The sequence below is a fragment of the Thunnus albacares genome, chromosome 18, assembly GCF_914725855.1.
Source record: "Thunnus albacares chromosome 18, fThuAlb1.1, whole genome shotgun sequence".
Lineage (NCBI taxonomy): Eukaryota > Metazoa > Chordata > Actinopteri > Scombriformes > Scombridae > Thunnus > Thunnus albacares.
The window spans coordinates 30,326,234-30,346,026 of NC_058123.1; the positions used below are offsets into that span (position 1 = coordinate 30,326,234).

Genomic DNA, 19,793 nt, shown 5'->3' on the forward strand with positions numbered 1-19,793 from the left:
CTGGCAGAAGCTAGAAGATGGGCAGATTTATTTCCTTCTCTAGTTTAATCATTGTTTTCACCTCATTTATTTCCTCATGTGTTCCTCATGTTATCATGTATTAATGTAGCAGGAAAGTCGATCTGTGTTTGATCCATTGTTGTTTACTGTTTAAATACCTACGTGTATTGCCATGATTTGGTCAAATAATTAAACAATTTAATCCATCAATTACTGCAATTAGTTAATTCTGATAAATAGTATGACTAAACATTATGACATGTATTTTTTTAAATATATTAATATACATAATAATAATCTTTCACATTGTAATCCTTTTATTTGTTATCTTTTGCATGTTTGTGCGCTGCTACACACAGGACGTGTGTGTAACAAGCAGAGTGCATGGGTGTTTTGTAGGCGCATCTTGATAATGCGCCCTTAAAATAACAGAAACACTGCGCCATTGACTTTGGACCAGTTTTTTGTTGGTCAGTAGCTCTCTGCTTCCTCAAGATAGCAATGCGCCAACAATGCGCCTGACCACACCTTACTTTAAGACTGACACACCCATGGGCGCAAGTGCCATTGCTATTTTAACAACGTGGGCGCTGGACGGGAAAATGACAACTGCGTCGATCTTAAAATAGCAAAGCTGCGCTTAGCGCCGCTCTGCACCTGGCGTAAGATAGGGCCCTTAAAGTCATGAGCCTTGCCAGTTGTAGTCAGCATTAATTCATGTTCATGCAACAAAAGATTCCAATTTTTACCAGTTTATCACCAAGTGTAATAAAGTATAAGTTTTGAAAACTAGAACTTCTCAAACCATTCCAGTGGACACATCCATTTTTCTGCTCTTCATCCGCACTCACCATTTTAAGCCTACAGGGGGTTAATTGATTGTCAAAGATTTTGACTGGAATAGACATTTTTCAAATTTGCATAACAAAAGCTTTTCAAGTGTAGCAGTTCTTTTGTTATTCTTGCTGAGCTGTGTTGCACATCTAGGCCTTACAAATACAAATATGTATGCTGTCTTTTTGCATCTCTACCAGAGAGAGACAACACAATTGATAAAGAGGTACTCCACCGTTTTTCCCGTATCAGCTTGTTTCCGGGTGTTGTAGAGTACTATTGCATATGTGAAAAAGGTTGTATAAAGCTTTTTGTTGCTCCAGAGGGAGCGGTGTGAAAGCTGATAAATTGCCTTAAGTGATTTCACTTGAGTCGGCATTGGGGTCGGGCTTGGTTTGGGCTGCTGCTTTACATTACAGTAATGTTATTGTAGCTTGATAGTTTGGTTAGCTTGACTGCTTATAAAGGCTGCTCAATTATGGCAAAAATCATAATCACGATTAATTTGGTTAATATTGAGATCATGATTATTTAACACGATCACTCACTGACTCATGGAACAGAAATGCTTCCATTTTATGAAATGTATCAATCCACGCAGACTCCGAGACATGTGCGAGTGACATGCATCTCACAAAGACCCCTCGCCTTCTTTAAGCTCCCAGTCTATTTCTGTCACATTTAGTGAAGCGTAATCTGCACAGACAGCTGTATAAATCACACAAATATTCCGCTGTATATGTGTTTTGAACTTATTAATTGTATTTATGTTGATTGATCAAGGCTCCCAGTCTGTCTGTGAGCTGCCTGTTTCACCACAGGCAGATTCCCCTCACTTGCTATGGTGGGCGTGGAAATAAAATCAATGATGCAGTAAATACAAACACTATTGATTTCTTCCTGTGGAGCCGACATGAAAACTATTTCGGTTCAGTAAATTTCTGCTGTCAGTCAGCCTGGTGAAAGCAGTTTGTCCGGCTGCTGTCCTCTCAGCTCCCCTGGAGCTGCGGCTGACAGACGGCCAGTTCTGTGGAAAGAGACGCTGAACGTAGGTTGGAGTTGGTGTATATTGAATGGATAGAGCGCATTTATGAGCTGCTCACATCTCGCTTACTATGTGGATTCGCAGTGAGAGTGAGTTTGGGCTTTTAGGGAGAGTTGAAAGCGCACCGCTGTAACAGAAAAGGGTGCGTGGATTTCTGATAACGCAAGACAAAACGAGAGCATCATTGCAAAATGGAACAAAGTATGATAATCGTTTTATCTTGATTATCTTGTTTTCATAATCGTTGGAAGCCAAAATCATACTTCAAAATAAAATTCAATCAATCACCCAGCCCTACTGCTTATGTATTCCAATTACTGTACACACAATTACTGTAATTAACACCATGCCAGTTAAAGTTCTTCATGCTCTGTCAGACTTTTAAAAGAAAGGCTTTTTACATTTCCAGAGTGAGGGAATCAGGAAAGAGGAGAGAGAAGTGAGGAAGAATTGTGGGATATAATGGTGTTGAAAGAAAAACAAGGAGAAAGTAAAGAACTGATTCAAGAAGGTTCAAGATTAATTTATTGTCATTTTAAAACACAAGATTGTACAATGAAATGTCGTTTGTAGTCCCTTAGTGCTATTCACAAAAACAGAAATTATATAAATGGATGGTACAACAGCGGATACTTCTGTATCTCTTGCCAGATAGCAGCAGGGTGAACAGGCTGTGGTTTGGGTGGGTATCGCCTTTTAGTATCCTTTGTGCTCTATGCAGACTCTTCACCTCACTGATATCATTGAGGCTTGGTAGTGATGGGTACTGATGATGTTCTGGGCAGTTTCAGTCACCCGCTGCAGAGCCATCCTGTCTTGGGCCATGCACATCCCATGCCATTTTGTGATGTTTCTAGTCAGGATGCTTTCTATTGCTCCTCTGTAAAAGTTAACAAGAACTTGAGATGAGAATTTTGCCGTCTTAAGGGTGGAGATGTGTGATGTCCATGACAGGTTCTTTGGAGGTTGGAGGTTCCAGGAACTTAAAACTTTTCACCTGCTCCACTGATGTAGACTGGAGTATGTGTTTTTGCCCCCTTTTTTTATAAAATCAACAATCGGCTCCTTGGTTTTGTTAACATTGAGCAGTAGGGGAGACCAGTGACAGTTGTAACATGGGACGGTTGTAACACCCTGAATTCCACCAATCAGAAACAAGCTACAGTGATTACGCCCATTCTACACATGCTCAGTCAGATTGTCTTCTTGCTTACAAAAAAAGGAGCCACGTTTGAAACTCCCAGACAAAGTTGCCAGCAAAAGTGTTTTTTTGAGGTAAAAATTTAACTTTTCCGTCAGATGTATTTTTTTGGATATTGTCCTGAGATCAAATGTCTAGGAATCCAAATAAGTATTATTAGAATCACTGTTTTGTAAGCTAAAAATAGAAATGGCTAACATGTGTCAAACTAGCAGTCAAGCTAGTTAACATGAGGTGAAAGAATGGCTGGTGATACTGGGACGGTTGTAATGCCTTGTTACAACTGTCTCTAAACCAAGTTTTATTTATAAAAGGCTTACATAAACTGGATGGATGGATGGATGGGTGGATGGATGGATGGATAGATAGATAGATAGCAAATTAAATGTAAAATGTCATAAAATTACATGCTAAGTTAATAATAATCAGTTGCATGCTAATAGTGGAAACACGTGTTTGCTTACAGCAGGCTAAATATCAGAAAGAGGAAGACAGACAGGGGAGTCCCACTTCCTTTGCTGGAGAGGGCTTCAGATGGCATAAAACAGTCAGGAAAGTGGCCAAATCATATGGCATTTGCCATGTGACCCTGTACTGAATGTTGACTTAAACTAATCCATTTTGATTTCATGTTTAAACCTTTTTGAGGATGTGTGTTCTACCCATTAAATAATTTTCTTGCATTATAATTTGATGGCTTCCCCTCTTTTTTGTCATGTAGTGTGAAAAAAGGCCTTCATTATTTTAAAAAAAAGAAGTGAATAGTCACAATAACATGAATGCTAAATAATCTTTTTCATTCCAAGTATTTGATTGATTAATTATGTATATTTTTGACATGTTACAACTGTCCCTGGCATGTGTTACAACTGTCCCAGTGTACAGGAACAGTTGTAACAGTGGAGTGTATTTAAATCAATTTTGCAACCTGTACAGATTTCATAAAACCACTTAAATACATTGTTTCACTAGTTGACACATTGAATGCAAATGGACAGTTCCAGTGTAAATGGTTTTTGATTTATCAGGAAAATTGCAAAAATTGTTACAAATGTCCCTGGTCTCCCCTAGATTGCTCTCTGTGCACCATTCTGCTAGATTGTTGATTTCCTCCCAATACGAACTCTCACCTTTGTTTGATATCCGGCCAATGACGGTGATGTCATCCGCAAACTTCACAAGAGAGTTCTCACCATGTCGGGGGTTGCAGTCATGGCTGTACAGCGTGAATAGGAGGGGGCTGAGCACACAACCCTGGGGGGCTCTGTAGTTGAGCACTAGGGTGGAAGAAGTGTGACCACCAATCCAAACTGTCTGGGGTCTGTTTGTGAGGAAGTCCAATATCCAGTTGCTGAGTGTGGTATTCAAGCCCAGAGTGCCTAGTTTTCCAATCACGGGGGACATTGTATTAAATGCTGAGCGGAAATCAGTTAACAGCATTCTGATGTAGGTGTTGTTATTTTCAAGGTGTGCGAAAACTGAGTGGAGGACAGTGGAGATGGCATCCTCTGTGGATCTATTGGTTCTGTATGCAAACTGGTGAGAGTCCAAGCTGTCTGGGATGTTGTCTTTGAGCTTGAGAACCAGTTTTTCAAAGCACATCACAATAGAAGTGAGTGCCACAGGGCAGTAGTCATTTAGACTAGACACAGACGCAGACTTTTTAGGTACAGGGATGATGGTACAGGTCGTCCACTAATCGGAAGATTGGCGGTTCGATTCCAGGTTCCTCCAGTCCACATGTTGAAGTGTCCTTGGGCAAGATACTGAACCCCAAATTGCTCCTGATGGCTGTGCCATGAGTGTATGAATGTGTGTGAATGATAAGTTCCCTCTGATGGACATGTAAGGACCTTGCATGGAAGACTAGAAAGGCACTATACAAGTACAGTCCATTTACCATTTACCATTTGATGCCAGCTTCCTGACCAAAAGGCAGCTTTTTTGGCTCTGGATAGAGCCCTCACCTCTCCATTGATCCAGGCTCTCTGGTTGGGGAATGATTTTATTGTCTTTGTGATCACCACATCATCAACACATTTGCTAATGTATGATGTCACTGTTGTCCTCAAAATTGATGTGGTTCTCCTGGGTGGCGGCATCTCTGAACATGTGCCAGTCTGTGCACTCAAAACAGTCCTGTAGAGCTGCTATAGCTTCATCTGTCCACACTTTAACAGTTTTTACTGATGGTTTGACCCCTTTTATCAGCTGAGAGTAAGTAGGCAGGAGAAGCAGGGAAATATGGTCTGATAGACCAAAATGGGAACGAGGGCGAGCTTTGTAGCTACCAGAAATGTTTGTATAAAAATGGTCCTGGGTATTGCTTCCCCTGGTGGGGATGTGGACATGTTGGTGGAATTGAGGTAAAACAGTCTGTTTGTTTAAAATCACCAGCTACAATAAAAATACCATCTGGTTGTTTTGTCATGTGAATGCTGATGACCTCATGCAATTCCTCCAGTGCATTTTTTAAATTTTCATCTGGAGGAATGTAAACAGCAACTACAAACACACTGTTGATGTGGTTGACATCTTAACATTAAAAACTCATTATAAACTCGACATCATTTTGTATGTTGACACTGTTTCGATGCTTTCAACTGTTTGTTTGTCAGAATTCTACATTCTGCATTTACAAACAAAATGAAAAAAGTCAATTACAGTCATTTTCACTTGGACAAGTGACTTTTGTGCCTGGACAAGTGAAAGGTAAATTTACTTGTGTGAAGGACAAGTGCCTCAAAAAGTGTCAAGCCCTGCACAATATGTGTATGTAGGTCAGAGTTTAATCGTACAAGATCATATGAGTCTTTTAAAAAAATATTAATGTCTCCTTTCGACTGACTGTAACTTAGCAGGGAAATGGAAGAGATTACAGTATATATAGCAGGTTTTATTGTGTGTACAATAGCTTATACACTGCCCTAGATTTAAATCTATGACTTTCTATTCTAGTCTATTTTTCTTTCTATTGTTTCCCGCTGGCTGACATCTTTCCTTCTCTAGAGTCAGCTTTTCACTGTCCCAACAGAATCTATCCAAATCTCTACTCCTAACCCACTTTTCTGTAGAGGAAAAGTGTTTTTTCCACTACTGGCTATGTAGTAGACAATAAATATTGTACTTTATCATTTCAACTTTACTGTCCCAGTGACATAATATATCTGCCTTCCTAACAATACAACTACATTTGCCCTGTTTAGTAACACAAAGCTTAGTTTCCTTTTCCTTTGTTTCCATTCTTTCCTGTCCTTCTCTGTCTGTCTGTGCAGGTGACCTCTATTCTCTTATGTCCAAGCTGCTAGGACAAGAGAGCAAGGACATAGTTCACATTCATAAATACAACCCCAGCGAGATGAAGAGAGTGAAGGCTGAGTTGGTGACTCAGATTCATAGCTCAATGCAAGAGAAAGACCTGGGCTCTCCCAGTGCCAGACTAGCCTTCCAAATAAGGAAGAATCCTGTTTTGGTGAGGGACAGAGTCCACAAATTCCATCAGCTTGAAGCTACAGTCAAGCCGCCAAGAAGCAAGCTGCTATCTGAAGGACAAGGTGGGTCCAGGATGCTATATTATTGTAATCACTGATGCTGAAAAATAACCCTTTGTTTTTGTCTTTTGGACACCCCTTCAGTTTTGCAGAATAGTCGTGCTATGAAATTACTATATTATTTATATTTTTTGCCCAAGATCTGCGATCTGTGTTATCTATCACATTATCACACTAAAGTTATATTTGTAAGTCTTTTAGTCATTAAAAATTAAAAAGTCATTAAAAAATCATTAAGTCAATTAAAGATAAATATATGAAATAGTATGTATACCTTACTGTTTAAGCAGGACTCTACTGTGAGAGAAAAAATCTTAAGTTTCTCCATTATTTTTTCTCCCTGGCTGTTGCATCCTTTATTTCCCCCTCAATTCTGCCTCCTCTCTCCTCATCTTTTCCTTCAATGTCTGGAAAATTCAAAGATACCTCCCTTTTAAAAATCTGACAGTGCACAAAGCTCTACTTGAACTTGCAGAGTGTTATTACAGTGACAGATGATTAACAATATAATATTGTATTTCAGGCTAACTGTAAGGACCATACCACTGGTTTTCTATGTTTAAGCCAAATAACGGCTATCTGCTTACACTTTCTGTTAGTCCCAAAACATGAAGCCATATTGTAACTTTTGTAATATTTTGCTGAATTCTTTAAATTTTCAAAATGAAATGTTCAGGTGATACACCCACCTTAAAATTAATCGCTTCGCCCATCAAAGCACATGTCCACATTTATAACTCATGGTAATTAGGATTTTTCTTGTAAATTAGGAACACCATACTAATGCTGAACAGGTTCTCTATTGCTCTCAAAACAGCCTGAATTCTTCATGTCATGGATTTCACCAGATGGTGGAAACATTCCTTTCAGATTCAGATCCATGTTGACATGATTGCATTACATAATTTCTGCAGATTTGTCAACATACTACAACATATCACCACTTCACAACATAGTTTTCTCTATGTTGGGAGGTACAGTCATGGGTTCACAGGGTGAACAAGAGGGGACTGAGCACACAGCCCTGGGGGGCTCCAGTGTTTAGCAGTAGAGTAGAGGAGGTGTGACCACCAATCTGAACAGTTTTCTGTGAATCTGTTGGCTCAGAATGCAAACTGGTGAGGGTGCAGGCTGTTTGGGATGTTGTCTTTGATGTGCAAGGGAACTTGTTTCACAAATCACTTCTTAAGAACGGGAGTGAATGCCACAGGGCAGTAGTCATTAAGACTTGACACTGCAGACTTTTTAGGCCCAGGGATGATGGCGTCTGTGTTGAATCAGGTGAGAACACTCTCTTGTGACAGTGATCTGTTAAAAATGCCAGTAATGACATCAGCTAGCTGGTAGGCACATGTTCTCAGTACACAGCCAGTGATGTTATCAGACCTAGCAGCTTTACTCACATTCGCCCCCAGCAGGGTTTTTCTCATATCTGTTGTGGACAGTGAGAGTGGCTGGTCCTCCGGAGGCAGGGCAGATTTGGCAGGTCTCTTTTTGTTGAGGAGATGAGATCAAAGTGAGCAAAGATCTTAAGCTAATCGGTTGGGAGTAGGCTGGCAGGAAAAGCTGAGAGATGTAGTCTCATTGTCCAATATGGGGGCAGGGGAGGGCTTTGTAGCTGCTAGGAATGTTTGTGTAAACATGGTCCAGGGTATTGTTTCCCCTGGTGGGGGTGAGGACATGCTGGTGAAATTTAGGTCAAACACCTCTGAGGTCTGTTTGGTTAAAATGCCCAGCTACAATAAGGATACCGTCCATTTTTTGAACTGTATGATGGCATCATACAGTTCTTGCATTGCACATTTTGAATTTGCTTCTGGGGGATGTAAACAGCAGTAATGAAATCAGTGGTAAATCCTTGTCTTCTGTAGGCAGGGAACGCAGTCTGTTCATCAAGTGCAATGGCTTGATCCAGTATGCTGTGATGGACCCAGGCCTCTGTAAAGATGAGGGCACAGCAGTCTCTGATTTCCTGTCACTGGGTCAGTTTGAACCTTATTTTGTCCATTTTATTTTTCAGCAACCAGACATTGGCCAGAAGTAAACTGGGCAGTTGGGTGGTCAGAGTTAGCTTAGTGTAGCTCTTAGCCCAGCTCTCTTCCCCCACCTCCTGGGATGGTTGCACTGCTTGTGATGGTATTTAGTCTGGCAGATCTGGCTAGGTGTGTCCGGGACATGAAGGCTTGGACAGTAGATGATATGGGCAGTGATCGTCTCTAGGTCCGTCACACTTAATTCAATCCCTGTGTTTCCATTTCCAATGTTGATGGGTGTTGATCTATCATAGGTATAATGTGCTTTGGTATTGGTAACAGCAAAATAAAGTACCAACAATAACAAATTTGTCGCGAAGTTTGAGGGAGCTGCTGGTTGCTGCGTCTACATGCACCACCATCTGTCTTTGTTTATTTTTTTATTTGGTTAAAAATTCAATAAATAAATGAACACAATGCTGTTTTCAGTCTGGTAACTCAGTCTTCCCCTTGGAAACAGCTGATGTCTGTTTGCTCTTGCATCAGTGCAGAGGGTTTGCTTGTTTTAATGGGGGATTTGGTAGAGTTGCATTATGTTCACATGTGGGTACAATGGTCAGCTGTGGCTCAGGAGGGAGAGCAGGTTGTCCACGAATTGCAGGGTTGACAGTTTGATCCCTGGCTTCTGTCCGGTAATCTAAGTGTCCTTGGAAAAGAAACTAGACTCCAAATTGTTCCAATAGACAGGCCAGCACTTTGCATTGTAGCTTGCCATCATCTGAATGTGAGTGTGAGTGAGATTGAATGTATGAGTGAATTGGTGAATGAGAGGCAAATTGTAATTCCAGTCCAATAAAGCTGATTCTCGGCTCTTACTTGGCACTTTAGAATATTACATTATTGTTTTTAAGCCATACCTGTGTAGCTTTGGTTTTACTTTTATGGTTACTGTTTTCCTGGAAAATATATTTTCTCCAAAGTTGCAGCTGTTATTTGAATGCATTCATGTTACTCTCTATTTTCACAACCTTTTTGGGGCCTGCTGCGAAGTGACAGCCCCACTGTGCATTTCTGCCACTGTCAGGTTTTTTTTTTAAAATGCTTTATTGATTCACAAAATACAAACAAAAAAACAAAAGTCATACATTTCTGACAATAAATCAGCGTACAACTTAGACTTACCATTTCTAAACCCCTCCCAACCAATTTACAAATCTAAACCAACCCTATACCAATGCGCCCCTCAAACAATATCAGTCATAAACATCATTGCTATACTTTCATCTTATAGCATAGATAACATGCAGTGTTGATACTGTAGAACAGCACTAATAGAAAAAGAAGGAAACAATCATTAGCCTAGATAAAAAAAAGAAATGAAATGAAATTTTTTAAAAATGAAATAGAATAAACATGGTGGTCTTTTTTTTTATATATATATATATATATATATATATATATATATATATATATATATATATATATTGACATTAATTACTATTCCACTGGCGCCCATGTTTTAGCGTAATCTGTCTCATTATTTTGTAGTCAGAAAGCTACCTTTTCCAATCTAATCATTTCTTCTGCTTCAGTGATCCATTCTTTCTGAGTTGTTGTATTTAAAGCAATCCAGTTATTCATGATTACATTTTTTGTGACCATGCATACTGAAAGAAAGATATTTTTATTCTTTGAAGATACTCTGCAGAAGTTAGGCAAATCTCCCAATATATGTGATTGTGGTGTGAGTGGAATGACTATGTTAGTGTAGTTCATTGCTTTCTTTGTTATCCCAAACCAAAGACCAAAGTTCCTTCCACAGTACCACATTTTATACACTTACTATCATCATTTATGCCCATGTTATATAGCTGTAATGGGGTGTAGTATAATCTATTAAGTATTTTAAATTGCCTTAGCTTGTTTTTTGTACAATGGAACAGCTGCCTTACAGTTTTCCATATATCATTCCTGCCTTAGCGGTTGATTTATTGAGGTAGCTGTGTTAATTCCAATGATCTTTGAGCATCATTTCAAGATGTTAAATGACACTTCAATTGGGCATTCCATGATTTCCTTTGGAAATAGTTACATAACATATAGACATTTCATGTCAATGCATAAGCTTTGTGACATATTTTCTTCTATGTATTTCCGATCTTTGCTTACAGAGGGATCAAATAATTCACTAAAAGGATAGATAGTAGTGAAAAAAGTTGGGTAGCTGTAGTCCACCTTTCTTGTATGAATTAGACATCCTTAAATATGAACATTTGGCCTTTTTACCATGCCATATAAAGGGTGAGATTGTTTTATGCAAATGTTCAAACCAGGTTTTTTGTATTGTGACAGGTAACATCATTAGAGTATAAGTGACAGTAGGACGAGTATTCATCTTTACCATGTTCACACAACCCCACAGAGATATGGGAAGGTTTGACCATCAATCTGTTGATTTGTGTGAGATTTATATCACATGTTTGATAGCTATTTGTTGTAATTCGTAATCCTAAATATATTAGCTCTGTTGGTTTCCATTTAATTTTTGTATTTTGCACAAGTGATATTGCAGTGTTTGTTTAGAGGACATAGCTCACATTTTCCCCATTTTACTTTGTATCCTGAAAGTGAGCCATATTGAGTGATAATCTGATTGATATAACAAAGTGAGGACTGACTCATTGACTTCCAATTTTTATGCCTTTAACATTCTTTTCAAATCTTATTTTCTCAGCTAATGTTTCAATGATTAGATTTAATAAAAGTCCTAAAGCTGGACATCCCTGTTTAGCTCCTCAACATAAAATGAAAGGTTTTGAAATGACATCATTAGTTCTTATTGAAGCCGTGGGCTTTGAGTAGATCATCTTAATCCACTGCATAAAATTGTTACCAAACCCGTATTTCTACAGGGAACTGAACATAAATAGGCTATTCAGTTCGAGCAAAGGCTTTTTCAGCATCTAAAGTAAACAGTGCTGCCAGGTGAAGGAGCTTTTTTGCATAATGAATGATATTGAATGATCTCATTGTGTTGTCAGATGTGTTGTCATGATTTTTCATGAAGCCAGTTTGGTCAGTGTGTATCAGCTTTCCGATTACCTGAACTAATCAGGCTGCAAGAATTTTGGCCAACATTTTATAATGCAAATTTGCTAATGATATTGGACGATAGTTACTACAAATTAAAGTGTCTTTATCTTTTTTATGAATTACAGTAATGTGAATAATGAAACGTAAGTGGAAAACTACCATTGTTGAAAGATGTTTGAAAAGCCTGCACAAGTAGAGGGGATAGGTCCTCGCAAAACCCATGGTGGAATTCTGCATTATAACCATCAGGCCCTGGAGATTTGTTCTTAGAAAATGAGTTAATGGCTTTATTTATGTCAAATAGAGTTATTGGCTCTTCCAATGCATTTTTTAAGCAGGGGAGATAAATATTCTTTAAGAATTCCTGTGGTAGATTTTCATAAAAGTCAGTAAAGGTCTTATTTATTTGATCTGGATCAGCGGTAGTTGAGTTATTTGGTAATCTAATACAAGATATGGTATTTTTAGTCACCGGTTTTTTAAGTCTTGAAGCTGGCAACTTTCCTGCCTTCTCCCCACATTCATGATAATTTACTTTTGATCTTTTTAGTTTATATTCAATTTGTTCCTCATAATGTCATCATATTTCATTTTTAGCTTACACAGTTCAGTTCATATTCCATCCTTATATTCATTTGACAGTGAATTTTGTAACAGCTTGATTTCTGTTAATCTGTTTTCTTCTAGGTGCTGCTTTTTATTCTTTAGGCTACTTATGTTGATTAATTCCTCTCTAAGGCAACATTTTAAAGCTTCCCATATCACTTACACTTTGGGTCTTTTTGGCCAAGTTGATAGTTGAGATCTGGGAATGGAGCAACATGCAAAAAGTCAGACCAGCAATCGACAAGTTGTTCCTTGATATCTACAGGGCCCAGACCATCTTTATGAAAAGATTCACCCTTACCTTTCAGTGCTATCTAAGCTGAAAAATCGTCCATTAAACAAATAGTGCAGTACCAGTGAGTTAAAAAAGGCAACCAAAAAGGCAGCAATACAAATGTATATGAACAAATTCAGGCTTATTTGGTCCTCCAAAACATGCAAATTAGCCTTCTACCTTCAAAACATTGATATACCTTTTGTAAATGACTAATTAATGCTATGATAACATTACAAATATGTTGTAAGTCTCCTATAATTTTTTAATTAATTATGAAATATTCATGAACAAATCATTAGTAATAATAATAACACATTTAATATGTACCACACTTTTCATTCATCGTGAAACTCAAAGTGCTATAGTCTTAATAACATAGATGATTAATGATTCATTGATATATTATGAATCACCTCTGAGCCGTTCAAAACAATTATAAGAAATTATGTTATGATATTATATGAACAAAGCACTGTCTAATAATTCATAGATAATTTGTTTTTATATGGATAAACATTTACAGATTATTTACAGTCAGGGCAAATACAAAGACCTACCACCACAGAAATTTTCAATTCCCAGCTTTCCTGTGTTTTCAGTATTGGCCAGGTGCTTCGTAGAACACAAGTGGTTGTGTTTGTGAGTCTAATGGAGTGGAATAATTTGAACCTGTACGTATTGTGACTTGCCACTATAGCTCCTCATGCAGGTGAACAGTAACCTGTAACAAAGGCTTATGCATATACACAAAACATTATAAAAAAGTGTTACTTTGTTAAAATAAATAAATAAAATTTTAAGAATTAAAAAATGAGGCAATATCTTGCAAGTAAAGAAAAGCAAAAAAGAGGAAAATTAGTTTAACTTTATTAAAGTAAACATGAATATCAATATTTTAATATTTTTACCAACTCTTATTTTTATAGTATAATGTCAAATCTACTTTGAATAATTAGTAAGCATTAGTAAGTTTAATAACCAAATTAGCTCATTCTTGACAGTATCATTGCTTTCTTGTAACACAGCAGTTTAAATTTAACATTATTTAGACTTTAACATGGAAAGACAATATAAACCAAAACAGAGGTCAACAATTCTGACACATTACTACAAACAGACCTGATGTTCCCTCCACAAAAAATACATTTTGACCCTGCAATGTGTTTAGTTGCCAGTAATCAGCTTCCAAAATGACAAACATACAATTTTAAAGTGCTGCTAAATGTCTCATTTATAAAAAAAAGTCCACTCAAACTAGAACTTCAAAAAGCTCCACACATACTGGAACACACAAAAAGCTGTGCACAAGCCATGTCAGGCCAACAGCCATGTTTGATTATGTGAGTCAAGATCATGTAGGCAGATTTTAGCCTCAATAATTTGAGTCTCATAAAGTCTTTGAAAGACTTGAAAAGTTTGGAAAGGATATTTCGGACTGAAGGTGTAAGGCCTGGGAAACACTGCCTACCTCTACTGGCTGGCAACTTTCCTGCCTTCTCCCCACATTCATGATAATTTACTTTTGATCTTTTTAGTTTATATTCAATTTGTTCCTCATAATGTCATCATATTTCATTTTTAGCTTACACAGTTCAGTTCATATTCCATCCTTATATTCATTTGACAGTGAATTTTGTAACAGCTTGATTTCTGTTAATCTGTTTTCTTCTAGGTGCTGCTTTTTATTCTTTAGGCTACTTATGTTGATTAATTCCTCTCTAAGGCAACATTTTAAAGCTTCCCATATCACTTACAGGAGCCCAAGAGCTTATACAAAGTCCTCCCCCCCTTTTCAACAAGTCATAAAAACATACTGAGTCATAAAACAATATAACATCAAATAGACAAAGAAACCTTTATAGCAAAAAACAAGAGAAAAAGAAAAAAATAATCAAAACAGAAATTTGAACACTTTAAACGTGCAAGAAGTGTAATACATACCCAGTCACACAAAATTCTATTTAGATAAAAGATATTTTTTTAAATGTGTTTTTAATGTTATTAAAGAAGATGACGACTTCAAAGTTGTACTTAGTGAATTCCAGAGATGAGGACCTTTAAAGTTGATAAAAAATTGATGATTGGAAGTGCAACAATAAGTTAATCAAAAGTCCTTTGATCGCCTCATTGAATAAGAGTGAATTTCTGATGATAAAAGGAAAAAATTATTAAATATATCTGGAAAATTTTGCCCGTGATATATGAATTTGAACATAAACACACGTTAGAAGAGTATTTACAGAATAAATTGACAAATTTATTTATTTAAATTTCCTAAACAAAGGTGCAGATGGCTCTTGGCTAGTGGAGTTCTTAAAAACCTTTTTTGGATTAAAAGTAACTGATTGAGGTGTGAAGGATATGTAGCAGCCCAAATAATATTACAATAATTGATATATGGATAGATTAAACTATAATACAGAGTTAAATAAGAAGAAGGATGAATCAGAGAACAAACTTTCCTCAATATTCCAATCATTTTCATTGACCTTTTGCAAACATGTTCAAAATGTTTTTTCCAAGTTAATCTTTCATCTACAATAACTCCTAAGAATTAAGTAAATTAAAAACAAACTGTTCAAACTCCCATCGTACAAATCCAAATAAACACCCCTACTTGGGGTGGCTATGATGTAAACACCAATCACAGATAAAGGGCATGTGAAAATCAATTGTTTTTAATCATTTTTTTCAGCTATGCCTCTGAGACCACAAACAGAAATAATGTGTCATTTTTTGTAGCAGACTTCTGAAACATGTTATCATCTGAACATCATGTTAATTACCAATTCTAATAAAATTAGGAAAAGTTGTAAATTATCAAAGTGATAAAACTTGTCAAAAAACAAGTATGTTTTTGAGCTGTCAAAAAGACTCCAAGTTTCCAGAACCCCAAACACAACATTGGAGTTAAAAATGACCAACGATTAGGCCAACTATTCATCTCCAGAGATATACCACAGTCACCTCTGATGCCAATTTGAGAATAACTAAACTGTTTTGTGTGTTTGTTTATGTGCATCTGGTTCTCTGTCTCTGTGTGTGTGGTGTAGACTACCATCTGGAGCAGGTCTCAGCGTGGCCACAGAGTTCTCTCCAGCTGGGTCAGGTATCAGGACTTGCCCTTGACTCAGATTCTAATTTGGTAATTTTCCACAGAGGTGACCACCACTGGGGGACAGAGTAAGTTGCTTGATATGATGCTCATGATATATCCATTTTCTGTTGATACAGGGCTTCTGTGAGTATGCATAATCAGATGTGGCCGAAAATATTGGTACCCTTTCACCTTTTTTTAAAAAAAAACAACTAAAACTTCTCTGTATTAAGTTGAAATGGATAGAAGTATATGGTATCCATCACTTTCATCTTTATTTCACATTGAATATAACTGAAACTTTGCTTTGATTTACAACTTAACATATTATTTAATACAATAACACAAATGAAAATGGCATGGCCAAAAATATTGGAACCTTTAACTTAATATTTTGTAGCACAGCCTTTGGAGGCAATAACTGCAGTCAAGCACTTTCTGTAACTCTGAATAAGAGTTCAGCCCACTCTTCTTGAGCAAACTGCTCCAGTTCTCTCAGGTTTGATGAGCAACATCTCCCAACTGCAAGTTTCAGCTCTCCACAGATATTCAATGGAATTCAGATCAGGACCCATAGCAGGCCACATGAGAACGGTCCAATGTTTCCTTCTCATCCAATCTTGGGGTTTTTTGATGTATGGGGTCATTATCCTGCTAGAAGACCCATTGCCCTGCAACTAAGACACAGCTTTTTGACACTGGGCTGCATGTTTCACTCAAAAATGTGTTGATAGTCTTCTGATTTCATTGTACCCTGCAGAGATTCAAGGCACTCAGTGCCTGAGGCAGCAAAGTAACCCCAAAACATCACTGAGCCTCCTCCATGTTTCACAGTAGGCATGGTGTTCTTTTCTTTGAAGGCTTCATTTTTCCCTCTGTAAACATAGGGTTGGTGTGATTTACCAAAAAGCTCATTTTTCCAAAGCACATTCTCCCAGAAGGACTGTGGCTGGTCAACATGCATTTTGGCAAAGTCCAGTCTGGCTTTTTTGTGTTTCCCTCTTAGAAGTGGGGTCTTCCTGGGTCTTCTACCATAGAGCCCATTTTCATTCAGACAGCGGGAGATGGTGCAACTTAAAACTATCGTATCTTGAGCTTGAAGATCAGCTTGGATCTGTATTGAAGTTTTCTTTGGTTCTTTCTTGACCATTCGAGCAATCCTTCTGTTCAATCTTCGGCCAATTTTCCTCTTGCAAGCACATCCATAGATGTTGGCTACAATTCCATGGGCCTTAAATTTCTTAATAATATTGGCAACAGTGATCCCAGGAACATCAAGTTCTTAGGAGATGGTCTTGTAACCTATATGTTGATTACCTTTTCATTACCTTTTTTTTAAAAATATTATTATTACCTTTTTTCTAATGTCTTCAGACCACTCTCAAGTTTTCCTTCTGTTTTCCATGTTCACTGTGATGCACACAGTGACACAAAACAGCAGAGTGAGTAATTTTCTCCTATTAAATGGGATGCATGAGTGGTTATAAGATTGAAAACACCTATGATACTAATTAAAAGACAATAGTCTGCATGAAGTTTCACTACAAATCAATTATTTCTTACAACTTCTAAAGGGTACCAATAATTTTGTCCAGGCTATTTTAAGATGTCTTTGAAGATTAAGCAAGAATTCAGTTATTTACAACTTTTTTGTTTTGTTCCACTGCAAACCAAACATGCATTGATAATAAAATATCTTTTAATTTCAAATGGCTAATGGTGCATTATTTTAATAAATGTGAGGGTACCAATAATTTCGGCCAGGTCCGTAATGCATCTGACTGGCAGACAGCACTGATCTGGTTTGAATAATTGCCCATATTTCCTAATTTTTAGGCTTGATGCTAATGGATAGCCATGGTATTTTTTTAATATGTTTAAACCATTTTGTAAGCCTGCTATTGCTGGATGCTAATGTCAGTCTTACTCACTCACATACATTCAAAAGCAAAAAAACAACAAAGATCCAAAAGCTGGGGCAGCTGTAGACTACTTTTCACTATGAGTGAGACCTAGCAGAATCGTGGCGCCCTTGCTGAGTTAAGGGACTCAAAAAGCGTGTCTATAAGGAATTACTGGGACTTTTAAAAAAAGAACTACATGAAAACAATCCACCAACATTGTTGTTTCATTAGTACAGCATCTAAATCAGAACAACCGTCCCATTAGAGCAGAGTATGTAAATTATGTTCACTACACAGCACACCCACAGAGCTATATATTCATGAGAGACCAGAAACTACTGACTAATTTGTATCTGTATGTGTGAATGCACTGTTAGACAGGGCATATGGACGCAAATTACATTGATACGATGTTATTGTTGCAAGCACACTGTCAGAGCAATCAGACAAGATGAAATGGGGCTACACTGTGCAGATTTTCTCTGCTGCTGAGAATATGCAGCTGATATTAGGCTCACTTCTTTAACGATATAACAAAACAAAAAATACTGTTATCCTTGCTGAGTTTTTGTTCTGTTTTTTCAGCTCTTTTAACAGCCAGGCTAGATACCAGCAGAGGTCCCTTGGTCCTATTCAGCAGTCTACTATTTTGGTTGTGAACCCCACCAATGGCAACATCCTGAAGGCTTCTGGCAGAAACTTGTAAGTTCTATTGTGCTTTATTCCTCTTGGTTATGAAAGAGAGTGCTGAGTAGGATCAGAAACAGCCAGTTATTGTAGCACACGTGCATATCCTTGATGTACTGTGGCTTGGATTGTACCTCATTTATATGTTGCTTTGCTAATGCCTGCTAATTGAATAAATGTAACACAGTATTTCCTGTATCGTTAAGGCGGCCTGCCCCTAGCTGATCCAGCCAGGCTATTCTGGTCCCAGAGGCACTAGTCACACTAGACAGAGCAGTCAGTGCCTTGTAATCACCCGCTGTAAGGTGATCAATACCCCACAGTTCTGAGCAATGCAACTGGCCCTGGAGAGAATCCCCACAAGTCTAACATACTTGATATTTGCAGTCCTGTCACTGTGGACATTTCAGCATTCAGCCGTGCTTGAAATCTGTAGGGCTGTAGTCAACCAAAGAAAATGTTGGTCGACTAAAATCGTCCATAATCTTCAACTAATCAATCAGTAGCGCGCGTGCATGCGGGGGGGGGGGGGGGGATAATGGGACAGAGTGCACAGTAAACTCAGCAGCCACACATTTCTCTGTTCTGTATTTCTGTCTTCAGGTTAGGCTAACCCATTGTTGCTAACTTTGGAGCTAACCCCCTTCACTTTTCCAGCATTTGGGGAAACAACAGACGTGACTTTTTTGCATTTATTAACTGACACACTGTAGGCTACATCTACTGCCAGACTGGCAACTTACTACTAACCTTTTCCTCTGCTCCGCTTGTGTCCACCGTCACTTCTCTGCCCCTCGCTCTTCCCCACTCGCTAGGCAAACATACTCCTTAACGGAGCCACGCTACCAATAGTTTCCCAGGCAACGACAGAGGTTGACTCACATACCGGAACAACGCTGCACAGAGACTCCCAAACGCTGTCGATTTCAAATCAAAAACCAAATATTAAAAAAAAAATTTTTGGCCTGGTGGGGGGTTCTCGTTGTGTCATTATGGAGAAACACAGATTCAGTAAATGTTCAGTACATTCAATAAACATTGAATATAGTTAGACCCAGCAGTCTCCGAGTTCAAAGTTGTGAAAACAACGGGGGAGTTTTGAATACACCCCTGTTTTCACAGGTAATTTGTTAGTCTGTACCTCTCGCCGCATGAAATAATGGATTACTCCTGGAAAGCTATTGATGTAGTACTTTTCTCCTTATGAAAATAACACAGAGATTATTCGACCAATGAGAATTTAGTCAGACGAGAGCATATCGACCAACTAAGTAATAACTAACTAAGTAACTAAGTAATGAATTGGTTTTGTTTCTTGTAGTTTCTTTTAGTTCTCTTTTTTGTGCTCTTTTTCTCTCCCTCTATCTCAACCTCACTCTCTCTCCCTCACTATTTTCTCGCTAATTTTCTAACAAGACAGAGAGGCTTTTATTTTTAGCTGTATATTTTTTTATTTAGTAAGTAACCACAATGAAAAATAGACAATTTTTTTCAGTTTCCATGTAAGTGTTACTTTTATGTTCAT

General features: G+C 37.8%; 1 protein-coding gene across 6 annotated transcripts in view; it reads left to right on the top strand.

Moving 5' to 3' along the window:
* The window catches only part of pam (peptidylglycine alpha-amidating monooxygenase), a 115,981-nt gene that overhangs the window by 67,584 nt on the left and 28,604 nt on the right, over positions 1 to 19,793 (top strand). For 5 of the 6 annotated variants that reach the window (XM_044332663.1, XM_044332664.1, XM_044332665.1 and 2 more), the window contains 3 exons: positions 6,356 to 6,634; positions 15,634 to 15,763; positions 18,167 to 18,283. In XM_044332663.1, the coding sequence (XP_044188598.1) occupies positions 6,356 to 6,634; positions 15,634 to 15,763; positions 18,167 to 18,283 (526 nt within the window). The remainder of the gene's footprint in view (positions 1 to 6,355; positions 6,635 to 15,633; positions 15,764 to 18,166; positions 18,284 to 19,793) is intronic. The other variant, XM_044332667.1, reaches the window with a different exon arrangement.